This window comes from Taudactylus pleione, unplaced genomic scaffold (assembly GCF_031769625.1).
Source record: "Taudactylus pleione unplaced genomic scaffold, aTauple2 ptg000010l, whole genome shotgun sequence".
Taxonomy (NCBI): Eukaryota; Metazoa; Chordata; class Amphibia; order Anura; family Myobatrachidae; genus Taudactylus; species Taudactylus pleione.
This window is the reverse complement of record NW_028284413.1, coordinates 10613383-10630000: the sequence shown is the minus strand read 5'-3', so window position 1 is coordinate 10630000 and position 16618 is coordinate 10613383. Positions and strand designations below refer to the sequence as shown.

Sequence of the window (16618 nt, the reverse complement as noted above, 5' to 3'; positions counted from 1 at the left end):
CTTATATAGTGCCCCCAGTAGCAGTCCAACCCCCATGCAGTGCCCCCAATAGTGGTAACCCTTATGTAATGCCCCTTAAATAGTGCCCCGTTGTAGTCTCCCCCCTGTGCAGTACACCCAGTATTGCCCTTTATATAGAGCCCCTAGCAGTGGTCCCTCGATGCAGTGCCCCCAGTCGTAGTCCCCTCCCCCCTATGCCGTGCCCCTGGTAGTAGTCCCCTCCCCCCTATGCAGTGCCCCTAGTAGTAGTCCCCTCCCCTCTATGCAGTGTCCCTAGTAGTAGTCCCCTCACCTTGAAGTGCCCCCAGTAGTAGTCCCCCTTATATAGTGCCCCCAGTAGTGGTCCCCCCTGTGCAGTGCCCCTTGTGGCCCCTGTAGTAAGCCCCTTATATAGTTCCCCCAGTAGCAGTCCAACCCCCATGCAGTGCCCCCAATAGTGGTAACCCTTATGTAATGCCCCTTAAATAGGCCCCGTTGTAGTCTCCCCCCTGTGCAGTACACCCAGTATTGCCCTTTATATAGAGCCCCTAGCAGTGGTCCCTCGATGCCGTGCCCCCAGTCGTAGTCCCCTCCCCCCTATGCCGTGCCCCTGGTAGTAGTCCCCTCCCCCCTATGCAGTGCCCCTAGTAGAAGTCCCCTCCCCTCTATGCAGTGTCCCTAGTAGTAGTCCCCTCACCTTGAAGTGCCCCCATTAGTAGTCCCCCACCTTGTAGTGCCCCCAGTAGTAGTAGTCCCCCCCCCCCCCTTTGTAGTGCCCCCAGTAGTGGTCTCCTCATTGTAGTGCCCCCAGTAGTAGTAGTGTAGTGCCCCCACTAGTAGTAATGCCCCCCTTTGTAGTGCCCCCAGTAGTAGTCTCCTCATTGTAATGCCAGCCCCCCCCCCCGTAGACGCACGTAATATAAAAGACAAAATAAAAAAAAACACTTACCTGAATCCCCGCTCCCGCCGCCGCCATCTGCTCCTCTGTCTGTCCTCCCGGGCCGGGCTGCTCTGCATTATGGGATAGACGTCATATGCCATCATGACGTCTCTCCCATTGCTCACTGCGGGAGCCGGAAGATGGAGCTGCTCCTGCAGTGGGCGCAGCAGCAGCTAATGAGAGTCTGACAGACTCTCATTGGCTGCTGTTCAAAACAAACGCACAGCTGCCGGTGCCGGCGGCTGTGTGTTTGTCACTTGTGTAGCGATGAACGAACTCCGTCCGGGCAGCGCTACACACGCGGTGCAGTCTGTCTCACAGTGACACAGACGGCCCGCATGACGTTGCGGCCCGGGGGGCACATGGCACCCTGCCCCCCGGCCCAGCCCGCCACTGCTTGGCACTTAGAGTCAGACGCTATGATTAACAAGACTTGTGCTCATAGGTAAGAGGTAGCATGTATGTGGGCACATCTGTAGCCCTTTTAGATATTACAACAGAATCAGTATACCGCCTGGCCGCATGGGTGAAGATACCAAAGCTAAAAAAGGTAAGTACAACTAACTCTATTCTACCCCAACCCTCCTTTAGGGGTGCCTAACCTCCTCCCCAAGTGTCTAACCCTAACCCCCCCCTTTCACCACAGTCTAAACCAAAGTCTCCCGGGAGGGGGGGGGGGGTGCCTAACCCTAACCTCCCCCCGGGGGTGCCTAACCCTAATCCCCCCTTCCCCTAGCCTAACCCTCCCGGGGGCTGCCTAGCCCCTAAGTCTCCCCCGGGAGCCTCTAACCTAAAATCCCCTGTGGCTGTCGCTCCTGGCTTACCTTCGATCGGTATGCCGGGTGTCGGGCTCCCAGTGTAGGTCTAATGACAGGCATTGCTTCCTGACTGCATCCCATCACAACACAGTGATAAAGATTTCAATTTTATATTCACTTTGTTGCTTTCTGTCCACATCTTTGGCCTTCCTAGCCATTGTTTCTAGAAGTAAATAATTCTGAAAAATGTAAATGCATTATATGTTGTTGTTGGTAGAATGTGTTAAATGGTTAATTAAATCAAATCAGAAACTATTTAGATAACATATTGCTGTTGTTTTTTACTTCATCTATGTGCATCTTCAGTTCAGTGACATTTTTATGATGCCATTCCTGGATAGAATCAGTTCCTCTAAACACTGCAAGCTTGCATGGAAGCACTCATATAAATCTATTTATTTTTAGCCAGCAAGCATCCATGTAGTTGTCCGTTTTTATATTAAATATATTATCTGCTTCACTATAAGGCAGCGACAGTGTGGCAAGCAAAGGGAAATGTACATGTAAAAATGATTTCCTTGTATTCTCACAGGAATCAGTAATGCTTTTATTTCAGCAGTATATCATTCATTATATAAGTAAAAGCAGAGCGATAGCCTGAAATGATTAGTGTGAAAGTCATGCGGCAAAGAAAGTGCTCTGCTAAGTCCCATATCCTAGGACTAAAAATACAAAGGGGCTGTCCATCAGACAATTTATTTTAAATACATTCGAATACAATTATATAAAAAAATTCTCACTCAGCCGATGAAAACACTAGACTTAATTAAAACAATTGTGGTATATGAATTAAACTATATACATTTTTTTTTTTTTTTTTTTAAATTCAGTAATTTTTATTATAGGTTCCAAACATACAAGAAAAGAAAAACAAACATTACAGATATATAGCAATTGAATTGAGGCAGATATGGAAAACAAATGTATCACATGTTGATCAGAAACATTTTAGTGTACATATAAGCACTATGATATATAAATAACAGGATATTTTAATTATTTACTTCCCAACATCTATATTTATATCAGAAAGGGCTCGAAGGCGTCATTCGAGCACATAAATCCGAAAATATGAGAAATATTAGAAAAACCATATATAGACTGAAGTGATAGACATCTCATCGCAACCAGCGTAGATATAGAAATCGCAAATCAAGATAACAAAAAGTATCAATATGATAAAATATCCATACCTATCCAAATATCAAAATATTAAAATAACCAAATCCCCCCCCCCCCCCCCCGACCTGTCACTCTGAATAACCTAACCCCAACCCAGGCATACTTGGATCCCTAAACACATGCTATACTACGCTAATCCAACTTAAACACCCTCCTCCCATTAAAGGATGTCGAAAGAAAAAAAACACATAACTAACAGAGGCAATATACTAATGGCTCTAGGTGAAACCAACTCTCCCACCTTTGTAAACAGAAAATGGCATTTCTGTCATATATTATACTATATTTCAAACTATCATATAAAACAAACAGTTACTTAGAGAAAGTGACCAAACATTAATACAGAGCGATGGGTTCCGGCCAGGTCTCAGCTTCCTGCGAGAATGTATGGACAGTCCCGTCCACGACTCCCCAGAAAAATACACATAAAACATTAACAATAGATCCTGAAAACTCCCGACCATCCAATGACATACAAAGTAGAACAAATGATATTTGGATAAAATCTGTATCTGTAACCCAATTGGACTGATCTTTAGATAAGTCAGAGCATAGTCTTTGTAATCGGGAGCTGGGAGGGTACCAAGCTCAGGAGTGGGCTCCGCCACTGAACGGGATTGATCCATTGAGTGTTCCTCAATTAAGGATGTGGACTCCGCTGCTTCAGAACACTGTGGTTTATCCAATACACCTTCAATGTGAATAAGAAGCCTCTGAATAGAGGCATTAATAGCCCGGATAAGATGTAACAGAGAGGCAGCCGTCTTTACAAATACCCAACAGGAATAATGGCAGGATTATAGGTGGTGTTAATGGAGTGTGGCTTAAAAGCTACCAAATATCAGCATATAGGAAGTCCAACACAGTAACGACAATGATATGAGCAAATATTGGAGCTCAGTATGAAGGCTACCAGGTCAGAAGGTAACCATCTGCAAAAATGGCGGCGGCTAGCACACCACCGGAGCTCACCATATATGAGCAGGAGGCAGCTGGCAGCAGTTAAATAAAAAAGTGCCGGGCAGGATGACTGCTGGCTCAGGAAACCATGGAGCAGAACAGCCACATCATCAGCAATAATAATCCAAGCAGAAGAGAGTTCAACACGCTGGATCAGGAGCACAGAGCAGCAGGAGGATCTACGCACCAGCCGAGGAGAAGCACTGCAACAAAATGGCGGCGCGCAGCAACCAACACTCCCCAAACGCCACAACAGACTGATGAGATCCGAAGACGAGATGGACGTCAGGAAACCACAACAGGATCACAATGGATATGATCGGGGAGCAGGACGGAGACTTCAGGTGAGTACTATACACGATGCAGCTTTCGGAATCAGGGACAGCTCACTCTGCAGGCAGAGAGCCTGGCCTCCGAAAACACCAGGGATATATCACCACAAGCACCCAGCAGAATTCCACCTTCGATCTCCCGGCATGCAGGAAACTGTAGCCCACCACTGCTGTCATCTTGAAAAGGAATTAGCCGTAGATAACAGGATATAGGCAGGAGAGCCAGCCACACGCACCCTTCTCCTAGCTACTCCAGGCCACGCCTTAAACCATATACATTTTAGTATAACCACACTGTCATCAGTATGTAACATCTGATATAAACAACATTTAGCATTATTAGTTGTGCAGTTAATTGGCAAGTAAGCAAATTCTTCTGTTGAAACAACTGGTTATCCCACCCTTTATTCAGACTCTCTACTTTTTGGTGGTACCTTTTATATAGCAGTCCACTTATAGGTTGAATATTGATTTTATGTAACAATTGTAGATTATGCTGAACAGTTTTGTAGGTTTGGTAATACATTATAATCCAGCGCAGTCTCATTTAGAAGCAGCCGTCATAAGCATAAAGGAATTTAATGGTTTATATTGCTTTATCCCCAGCTGGAAATGGCAGTCTATTAGAGCAATCCCCATATATTTGTTTGGTGATTGAGCTACATTAGGCCAATTGCATTGATCAGTTGCGTAAACTGATTACACTATGCAGACATCAAGTGTCTACCTCTTTACAAAGAGTTAAGCTTGCACTTCAAAACAAAGGTTTGTTTCCTATCCATTTTTCTTTTTTTTAAGTTTCAGGCGTATCCATCCCGTCCTGAGCTCTGACTGCTCACATTATGTAAATATATGTAACCAAATATTTACTTGGGGCTTCCATTAAAGGCCCTGGGATCTCAGGGGTCTGCTAAAGGCTCCCCACCGTGGGGGATATCCTGGACCTTCTTACAGTTTGTTTGGATTGGCTGCCTGCTCCTGTTATCTCATGTCATGAGATCGTTCTCAGTTTGTCGATTGTATAACCCAACTTTGAAAGTTCAGGCGGATAACACCGGGCTTATTAAATTAGGATTCTGAGTAATGCTGACACAAGCTAACCAGTTCAGTTCTGCAGGGAGACATGCACCTCATAGCAACAGAGGTTACAAGGACACATGTCTTGCGTAAAAATATAATATGAATTTATAGTTTTTGTGGTGTTTGACTGCTACTCCTAGAAAATAAGATATAATACTGTGTGACTCTGCAGCACTTGTAATCTTACTGTTCAACAGTTTGGACAGTCTCTATGGGTAAATGTTTAATTTTTGTACAGTCCTACATGGTTAATTCTCCTGTCCTCTGTGACCAACATAAAGTCAGATTTTGAAGATGTTTGTATTTGTCATCATTCTGTTCAGAACTGCTTGATTTAAAGTTGATGTTTCAGTATAGTCACACACCTGGTGTTGCTTGGTGCTCTTTGTTTCAGACTGCCATAGCCCTATGTACTGTATGCAGTAGGCTTGCCATATTATCCCTTTAATTTGGGACACACGTTAATTATGCAGGTTCTGTGGCTGATTTCAAACCAGGTGAAATGTAGACTTCATGTCAGCCAGTCACAATCTGTGTAATTCATGTGTCCCGAAATAAAGGGATGGATATTGCTAGCCTATCTACAGTATATGTACCACCACACTTCAGCACTTTAACCCTTACAGTTGTGTCCTCATACATCTAGCCTCAATACGGCACACAGCGTGACTTACCTGGCGTAAGTGAGCAGCCAGTCCCGTACAACTCTGGTAGCGCGATCGCCTTTTTTGCATTTATTTTGCCGAAAATGCATCCAAGTTGAAGGGACACCTCAGCAGACTCTGCTGATTAATTTGGTATGTGACACTTGTATATCTGTGTGCGACTGAGTCTGTATATGAAGCGCAATAGAACTTGGAATGAAAAAAGCTGTGGGTGCTACATTGTAGCACTTTGTATACAGATTCAGAGACCCAGTTGCACAAATATAAAAGTGAAAATGAATCGGCACAGTCTGTTGGTGCGTCCTAGTCACATCGCATTGTGACGTGGACACATTTTCGGCCAAAAGACACCCGGCACCAAAGTGTCACGGGACCTGGTGCGCCGAGAGGGGTTCTGCAGCAAAGATGTGTAATGACACATCTGTATGAAAGGTAATGCCTAAGCAACTGACTTAAGTTCTCAATGTGTTTCCTCCGTTTTTATTCTGCATTTTGGTTTTTTTTTGCAGGTAACTTTGAAGTGGGAGTACATATTGCCGACGTGAGCTATTTCGTCCAAGAAGGGAGTGCCCTTGATGTAGTGGCCAGTGAGCGAGCCACTAGTGTATATCTGGTCCAGAAGGTATGTAATTTGTGTTCTCTGCATCTGCAACCTTGTTGGGAAATATTCCAATCGGCCAAATAGTATTAAATAGTTATGGGGAAATATACCCTTTACCCCATTTAACATTTTGTTGTTTGTACCTCTTGTTCCTTTAATTGGAGAGCTGTTTCTCTGAATATTTGCCCAGGTCCCATTAGTGCAGTCTGAAAACATTTTCATCATTATTGGCTGTCTGTGATCATTGGAAGTGACCATTATAGATCACTTAGGATATACTTGGCTGGGATAGCGTATTTCATTATGGAGATGGGTTTGGAGTGTACATTACTAACCCAGATTTATTTAATAAGTTGAGTCCAGAGTGATTTGGTTAAAAAGTGTATAACAGTCCTGATAAATGTTTGGGATGAAATTGTTAACGTTGGGCATGTAATCTTCAAAATCAGATTTAAAATAGCCTGTACTTGATTACTCAACTCATTGTAAATGATCTAGTATTTTTATTCTGTTAGTGCTTGTTCCAACTTCCCACCAGTTTAGGTCACAGGTTCCCAAACTCTGTCCTCAAGGCACCCTAACAATCCAGGTTTTAAGAATATCCATGCTTGACTATATATGACTAAATTAGTGCCTCAGTTAATTTGATTTAACCACCTGTGCTCAACCATGGATATTTCTAAAACCTGACCTATTGGGGTGCCTTAAGGACCACTTTTGGGATCCTCTGGGTTTAGTGCTATGTGATGCTTTTTAATCCTTTTATGATTTTTGCAATTTACCAAGATTCAATATGCCAAAGAATATAATGTGCCTATTGTGGCAAATATATATTAATCAATAGTTTTTATGTCCAGATTTCTGTCCAGTATGGTTAAAAAAATTACTATTAAATTAGAATAAAATATACAGTATTATATGAATATAAAGCAGAACCAGGGAATATATAGCTTCATGGAATTGGAATGGATGGAGCATAAGAGTTTCAATCAGTTTCTTTTGGTTGCTGGTTTGGTTTTAGAGATAATTTTATGCCACAAATTGTCAATTGAATTGAGGTCTGTTGATTGCCTGGCTATTGAATGTGCTTGATATCATGGTTCTCTAACCATTTCTCCATAATCTCTGCACAATTCACCTTCTGTAAACTTCCGTTTAGATAAAGGAAGCCACCTGCTTCCAAGAACTTCACAATATTTTTGGCCATTCATCATTCCCTTGACAATATGAAGATGACTGACACCAACAGCCCCAAACCATAATCTTCATAGACTGTTTCAGTGTCAGATTGAGGCACTCGGGGCGATATTCTTTATATGGAAAATGTCTCACACAGTGGCTTGCTTGGCTTGGAAATAAACAAAAATAACTTTCATCATAGAAAATTTACTTTTCTCCTCTGTTGATCATCAACTGATGTTCTTTAGCCTTCAGGTGACCTTGCGCATTCTTAGGAATTTTGTTAGAAGTGGCTTTTTTTCTTTACTTTACTGCGTCTCAGACCATCTGTTGCAAACTGCTATGGACAAGACACTTTCAGACAGCCATTCAGTGAAGGTGAGGTGCTGATCTGTGAGACTGATGTACAAAAGAACTTGATCTTAATGTTCCATTGTCTTTCATTGAGCGCCATTATTGGAATATTGTCCTGAGAAATAGTTTCTTGGTATTTTTTTTTATTATGATTCTTGAAACTGCAGATTGATTATAGTTCTTTAGTTTTTTTTAAGCAATATTCCTGTGAGGCTTGCTTTGTTATGCTAGAAAAAGATTTTTCTCGTCAAGCTTGAGAGAAGGCCTTTTGTTGACTCTTCATTGTAACAGTTACTTTCAAATTTCGAAAAGCAATGCACTCAAGCTGTCCACTCAAACATGCTCCAATTGCACTGACATTCGGTTTCATTTAGTGGAGTTCTTGATGTACTACTTTTAAACTGCTGGTCAATATTTAAAGGGATACATTTGAGAGAGTAAAATCTGAGTAAAATAGTATAAGAAAACCTTATAGTAGTACTATAACCACACTAGCAAACATTCATTTATATACAAAACATGTTCCCAGGAAGTGATGCAAAATTTAGCTTGCTATGTAGATCTGAGGGAAGTGAGAAGCATGCAGTATATAGTATAGAGCTTTTCATCTCATGGCACACTGAACAAGAAGTTAAAATGGTCAAGGCACACATTATGTTTTCTAATTAAAGAAGCATTATGATTGTGGTTAAAAGCTCAATAGATACAAGAGGTACAAGAAAAATATAATCAAGGATAATTACTTATGCTCTAAAACTAAAATATTTTCATGGTGCTGCGCTAATTCTGGACCAATAAACCGTGTCTGAAATACACTTATTTTTAGAAAGTGTTTGTATTTTATTCTGTCATATAGATAATAAGTGAACACTTAAAGTGTAATCTACCTAAAAGTTTACAAAAAAATTACTAGAGACAATAATTATCCAATAACTAAATAGTTGTGCAATAAAGTCCCATTCCCCATATACTGTAAAGAAAGGGGAACTTATAGCTGAAAAAAAATGAGTTTGTAGCTGACTTTTATACTGATGTAACTGTTACTTCTGGCGCATGTACAGGATATATGTTGTAAATATCAAACAGAAGTCAATGTTAGCGGTAGTTGTTACCGAGAGCTGCCTCCTGTGTTAGTTCATAGTATTACCATCCGCAGCTACGATCGGTATCCTCTCTGTGACCGGTTACTTGGAAAAGCAATGACTCTACATTCACAGTGGATCACCTGTGGCTGTAATCAGGTTCCCACTCCTATGTACTCATTGCTCAGGTCTGGTACAGTGAATTCCACTATAGTCCCGATTATTGTCATTCAGGTGCACCGGAGAAAAATGTGCAGGTATGTAGTCCCTTGACGCATTTCTCTCTATAGGAAGCTTTTTCTACAGCCACTGGTGATCTCCTGACCGCGGCAGGACGGAGAGATTCACAAGTATCAGCTGTACATGTGGAGTATTTGCTTTTCCAAGTAGCCAGTCACAGGAGAGGATACCGATCGTAGCTGCCGGTGGTAATACTATGAACTAACACAACAGGAGGCAGCTCTCTGTAAGAACTAATGCTAACATTGACTTCTGTTTGATATTTACAACATATACCAGCGATCAATTTACTTTGACTTGAGATGACCTCCCTGTACATGCGCCAGAAGTAACAGTTACATCAGTAAAAAATTCAGCTACAAACTGATTTTTTTCATCTAAAAGTTCCCCTTTCTTTACATTATATGGGGAACGGGACTTTATTGAACAACTATTTTGTTTTGTGGATGGACGCTTTTTTCATATGTAATATATTGCTCAACCATTTCTTCGGATTTCTATACAGGTAATAACGGATTTGGTCATTACATGTTGCACTTTGGATATTTTGAATTGAACATTGTTACAAAAAAATGCAATATGATACTTATTGGATAACAGTCTATAGTCATTTTTTTGTCAACATTTAGGTGGATTCAACTATGAGTGTTGACTTATATTCTATATTCATTAATAAAATACTTATTTTTAGAAAGTATTTGTATTTCTGCCACGGTTTATTGGTCCAGTATTAGCGCAGCACCATGAAAATATTATCCTTGTGTGTACATGCATACATTTTTGCACCCCACCAAATGTTGGTAAAATGCACTGGGCTGTCATACATTGGCCTTTCATTGTCTGCTTCAGTGGCCCAATATGATCGATATAGAGAAGCTCTTCTTCCATAATCTATCTCTTAGCAAAGGAATTATTGTTCTTTATTTATATGGCAGGACAAGGGGTCTGCACTGCTTGACAAAGTAAATAGAAACCGTATCAACAAAACAAGTACAGTGTCACTTGCAATACAGTACATTACATTACATTACATTACAGCATAAGCAGTCCTAATATCCAAGCGAAAGGTACTGTTGTAGGCAGTGTGGAGGAGATGATGGTATAAGTGAGGAAAGGCGAAGCACATCAGGGAAGAGGGCCCTGCTCATTTGAGCTTAATCTAAGGGGCACCCAGGCACTGGTGACACAAGGGAGGAATACGGGGCAATGGGTTAGGATGAGAACTGGGCGGCTTTGATAGAAGTGGGTCTTAAGAGCTCATTTGAAGTTTTGTAGCTAGGTGGAGCGTGTGAAAGGGGGAGAGTTTCAGAAGAAAGGAGTAGCACGGGCAAAGTTTTGGAGGCAAGAATGGGAGGAAGTAATTAGCTGGGTGGAAAGGCATTCATTTGTGGAGCAAAGTGTGTTGGCTGGAGTGTGGAAGGGGGATAAGGTCAGAGATGCAAATAGGAAATAATTAGGTGAGGACTTTGTAAATGAGTGTGATGAGTTTGAATTGGGTTCTGAAGAAGGGGAGCTAGCGTAGGGCTTTAGGAGAGGGGAGACAGATGTAGTGCGTTTAGAGAGGAAGATAAGCCAGACAGCCGTATGGAGGGCAGATTGGAGTGGAGAGAGGTGGGAGTCAGGGAGGCCAAATAAGAGGATAGGAGAGAGTGGTCATAAAGGTAGGAGTACAGTCATGAGAGGGCAGTGTCACGCAGACCTAGGGAATGAAAGATTAGCAGGTGCGAAGGTGGTCCATAATATCAAAAGCAGCAGAGCGGTCAAGGAGAATGAGGAGAGAGTAATGGCCCTTGGATTTGTCAGAATGGAGGTTATTGCTGACTGGGTGCAGTTTCTGTGTAGTGGAGAGGATGAAAGCTAAACTGAAATGGTTCAAGCAGGGAGTGGGTAAAAAGGACAGTATGGCAGTTGTAGACAATCACTCACTAAGTCTGAAGGCATAGGGAAGGGAAGAGATGGTGCTGTAATTAGTGTCAGGATCGAGGGTGGGATTTGTTTAAGAATAGGGGAGACACAGGCATGCTTGACTACAGAGAATCGTCAGTTCCTGATGAGAGGGAGAGATTGTAGAAATGGGCAAGATGGGAATTGGCATCAGAAAGGGTGCGAAGGAGGTGGGAAAAGATAGGGTGGACAGGGTAGGCACCAAATTAGTGCCTCGACTTCACCTCCGTATGCTGGGGAGAATAAAGTCAGAGTTGGCAAAAAAGAATGGGGGTAGGCAGGCTGGGCAAGAAGGGGATGGGGTTGTGATGTTCTGGTGGGATGTGTTGTCCTGGTGTGTGGATTCAATATTACATGTGAAGTGGGGGTCGAAGTCAAGGGCAGAGAGTGAGGAAAGGGGTGCGAGCAGTGGGGGGGGGGCAAAGCGGAGAGTTGAAGTGGTGAAGAGAGGGCGGGGGTTGGGAGGAGATAAGGGTCTTCAATTAAGACTTTTTCTACATCAGGGTCCATAGGGTTCCACAGGATACCTTGGGGTATAGGTGATGACGTCAGGCATCGGGCACCATAGAGTTAAGTTTTCAGCCTCCCAGGATGCATCAGGGTCCCCTCCTATACCCCGCCCCCGAGCCAAGGCATCTCAGTTTTCGTTGGTGCTCGGCTTGGAGTCGGAGCACATGTCTAGAGGGGGGCTTAATGCCCCTGAATTTTTCTCAAAATTCAGCAGCTGTGGCTGCACATCTGGGAGTACAGCATGGACAGTAAGTACTGACGTCCATGCCGTCTCCCCTTCACCAGAACGCCGGTACTGATCCGGGGATGCTGGTAGGTATCTGGGGTCACAGCTAGCGGTGACCCCAGATGCTTCGGACCGTGGCTGGATCCAAGGGGGACAGGTAAGCAGCGGGGTCCCGCGGTGGGTCCCCGCTGAGCACACGGTCCAGAAGTCCCCAGGCAGGGGGCTCCCTGGGGACTGGCTGCACGTGGAGCAAGGCAAACAGCCTGCTCTACCACTATACCACAGGGACAGCGGGGAGCGGCAAGCGCTACGGCGTCCTGGGGGTTAATCGCATGCCAGGGGAGCGCGCCTTCCCTGTTAGCCGGCGTCTCCCCTGCTGCACACAGTCCTCTCTGCACAGCTGCTGATTGGTCTTGTGGCAGCGCTCCTCCTCCAGGCCGGCCCCCTCTCTGCTCCTCGGTGGCCATCTTTGTAGGGTGGTGAACGCTGCTGGAAGCTGAGTGCGGCATCGTGGTCTGGGTCCCCCCTGCATACCTCTCCTCCGATTACAGGTCAGTGTATGCAATGCTGTGTCCTACCAGACTCTGTGTCTGTGTAGTTGAAATCAGCGCTGATAGTGCAGGCAATTGAGTTTCTGCATTGTATGTGACTACTGCTAGCGCTGCTGCCTGTACTTTCATTTTCTACTGTCAGCCTTTTTTTCTGTCCCTGCTCTTACTCTACTAAAGCCATTGCGGTGCGGTGATTGCAGGGTGTTTCTCCCACTATACTAAGTATCAGTGAGAGGGGTCACATACTTTCCATCATGTCTGAGAGTGAATTTCCTCTCCAGCTTATGTGTACTAAGTGCAATGTACCTATAGCGGAGGGGGAGGGTGTGTTATTTATTGGCGCGGCCAATTACTGTCACGGCTCTGGTACAGGAATCTCCCTGGGCTTGTTTCACTAAAGCGCTTACAACCCTAGTGGGCCAGTTAGCTCCTCCACCTGTGTTTTCCCAGATGGGATTGTCCCAGCAGTCAGTGGTGTCGTCACCCATGCAGGGTTTCCTAGACAACTGATGGTACCCCACAGTCTCCCTATTACCCCTTCCCTGGTTTCTCAGGAGCCTGCGTGGGTTAATTCTCTGACAACTTCAGTACAGCATTTGTCGGATGTTTTACAAGGGGAGTCTGTTTTGCGGCCGGTGGCGTCTGTCTGCTCCATATGAGGATGACGACGGGACGTCCGATGATGGGGAAATTCTGGATCTATCTGACCAAGAACCTCTCCGTACTAAAGAGTCGGATGCTAAGTCCAAGGTTTATATTCCTGGCCTTATTCGGGCGGCCCGCACAGCTTTAGTTATTGAGGATGACGATCCTCCGGTGTCCAAGTCCAAATATGCCTTTTTTAAGGATATTAAGGGTGACGCCACTCTTTCGGGTCAGTTAGTAGACCATTTAGAGGAGGCATGGAAAAATCCTGGTAAACTGTATCAGCCTTAAAGACGTTTAGCGGTGGCTTATCCGTTTGCAGACAGTTATTTTTCTAAGTGAGAATCCCCTCCACAGGTAGATTCTCATGTGACACGCGTAGTCCGAAGTGCCACATTGCCCACGCCCTCCGTGTCCTCTTTGAAGGACGCTATGGACCGTAAGGTGGAGATCTGCCTAAAGTCTGTTTATTCCCTCGCGGGTTGGTGGCAGCCAGGCCGGCTATGGCCATTTGTTGGGTAGCCAGAGCTATGGAGCGCTTGGCAGATAATTTGGAGGCGTCTTTGGATTCCGACTGTTCGGCTGAACAGTCCGAGTTGGTAGGCAATCTCCGGGATTCGGCCACTTATATCAATGAAGCGGCCTTGGATATCAGTACCCTGACTTCTCGGATTTCTTCGGCAGCTGTTGCTGCTCGCCGCACCTTATGGTTGCGATCTTGGAAGGCGGACGCTGATTTCAAGAAGGGCTTGAAAGCTTTGCCTTTTAATGGAGAAGTCCTATTTGGTCCGGATCTGGACAAAACTGTAGCCACGCTGGCGGCAGCCAAATCGGCATGTCTCCCGTCTGCTGCAGTTCCTTCAAGTTCAGGTACGTCGTCCTTTCGGCCTTACAGGGCCCACGGTAGGCCTAAAGCACAGTCTTTTCCCCAACAGTCTCGCCCCAAAAAATCGGCCAAGCCCCGGAAACAAGCCTTGAGTACCAGACGTTCGGCCCCTAAGTCTGATGACAAGCCTGCGGCCTGACGGTCCGGGCCTCCCTTTGGGGGATCCCAGAGTGGGAGGCCGCCTGCTGCAGTTCGCCCAGTATTGGTCGGCAACTACGACAGACACTTGGGTTTACGAGGTGGTTTCTCACAGGTATGCCCTCTTCTTTCGGCACAGGCTCCCTTCCCGATTCTTCACCACGGGTCTTCCCTTAGACCAGAACAAAGCCAGGGAACTGCAGAAGGTTTTGCACACTATGCTCCAGGCTGGAGTTATAGTGCCTGTTCCGTTCTTCCAGAGGGGTCTGGGTTTCTATTCCAATCTATTTTTGGTGCAGAAATCCCATGGGTCATACAGTCTGATTCTCAACCTCAAGGCCCTCAACAAGTCTTTGCGGGTGCCGCGGTTTCGGATGGAGACCCCACGGTCCATCATTCTGGTGCTGGAACCTGGGGATTACATGGTGTCATTGGACATACAGGACGCTTACCTGCATGTCCCTATTCTTTTGAGTCACCAACAGTTCCTCAGGTTTGCAATCCGCAACAATCACTTTCAGTTCCGGGCGTTACATTTTGGCCTGGCGACAGCACCACGTGAGTTCACCAAGGTTATGGCGGTCATGGCGGTATTCCTGCGGCTGCAGGGAGTCCGTATGTTGCCGTACCTAGACGACCTTTTGTGTTGGTAGCAGGGTCTCCAGAACTCCTTCTACGCCACTTGGATCTGACGATTGCCGTACTGCAATGACACGGCTAGTTGATAAACTGGCAGAAGTCCACCCTGATCCCGAGTCTTAGAGGATTGTACACCTCGGAGCCTTATTGGACTCCAGTCAGCAGCGGATCTTTGTGACGGGAGAAAAGATCTCTGCCTTGCAGTTGAGGGTGCGCAGTTGCCTGCAGAGTCGCCGTGTGTCTCTACACTCGGCAATGAGGTTACTGAGCTCCTTGGTGTCAGTATTCGACATGGTGGAATATTCCCAGTTTCACTCCAGACCTCTGCAGCAATTGATCCTGTCCAAATGGAATGGACTGCCTCAGAGTCTAAAATCCCAGACGATGGTGCTCACTCCGGAGGTACGCCTGTCCCTTGCCTGGTGGTTGCAGACGACCCATCTCAACAAGGGTCGTCCGTTATGGGTGGCGAACTGAGTCTTATTGACAACGGACGCCAGCCTTCGGGGCTGGGGAGCGGTCACGAGTCCACACTTGTTCCAGGGCAGATGGACTCAGGCGGAACAGGAGCTTCCGATAAACATCTTGGAACTCCACGCCGTCTTCAATGCTCTCCAGCAGGCACAGCGGGTTCTCCAAGGTCACCCCGTGCAGGTCCAGTCGGACAACGCCACCACCGTGGCCTACATAAATCGGCAGGGAGGAACCCGAAGTCGGGCGGCTCTCGTAGAGGTGTCCTGCATCCTGGCCTGGGCGTAGCACAATCTCCCATCCATATCGGCAGTATTCATCCCGGGAGTCCTCAACTGGGAGGCGGACTTTCTCAGTCGCCAGGACGTTCATCCGGGGGAATGGTCTCTGCACCAGGATGTCTTTCAACTTCTGGTGGACCGGTGGGGTCTTCCAGAGATCGACCTCATGGCGTCGCTGCACAACAACAAGTTGCCTGTGTACAGGTCTCGCACAAGAGACGAAAAGGCGTCTCTGGTGGATGCTCTGTCCGTCCGGTGGATGTTCCAGTTTGCTTATCTCTTCCCTCCGTTTTCCCTTCTTCCACGGGTAATCCGGAAATTCAAACATGAGGGAGGGACCCTCCTGTTGATGGCTCCTGCGTGGCCCAGGCGGCACTGGTTCTCAGACCTTCAGGGTCTGTCCATGGACAGTCCTATGCGGTTGCCGCTAAGACCGGACCTATTGTCACAGGGTCCTTGTCTTCACCCGGACCTGACTCGGTTGTCTTTGACGGCGTGGCTGTTGAGACAGCCATGTTAAGGTCCAGGGGGTTTTCCAGCTCTGTAGTCCGAACTATGCTACGAGCTCGGAAGCCACCTTCTGCAAGGATATACCATTGTGTGTGGCATACTTTCTTCCAGTGGTGTCGGCCGAGAGGTTATGCACCTCGGGAGTTCCGTCTGTCTAGAGTGTTAGCTTTCCTACAGGCGGGACTAGACCATGGGCTTCGCCTTGCTTCTCTGAAGGTGCAGGTGTCTGCCCTGTCCGTCTGGTTCCATCGTAGGATTGCTACAATCCCTGAAGTGCGCACCTTTATGCAAGGTGTTCTTCGAATTCAGCTACCATTTGTTCCACCGGTGGCGCCTTGGGATTTAGCTGTGGTCCTGAGGGCTCTCCAGGGACCGCCGTTTGAACCACTGGGCTCAGTGGACCTT

The 16618-nt window shown here is 45.9% G+C and overlaps 1 protein-coding gene across 2 annotated transcripts in view; it reads left to right on the top strand.

Moving 5' to 3' along the window:
• Positions 1-16618, top strand: part of DIS3L2 (DIS3 like 3'-5' exoribonuclease 2) — a 393579-nt gene that overhangs the window by 233590 nt on the left and 143371 nt on the right. For both annotated transcript variants that reach the window (XM_088467467.1, XM_088467468.1), the window contains one exon: positions 6466-6578. In XM_088467467.1, coding sequence (XP_088323593.1) covers positions 6466-6578 — 113 coding nt within the window. The remainder of the gene's footprint in view (positions 1-6465; positions 6579-16618) is intronic.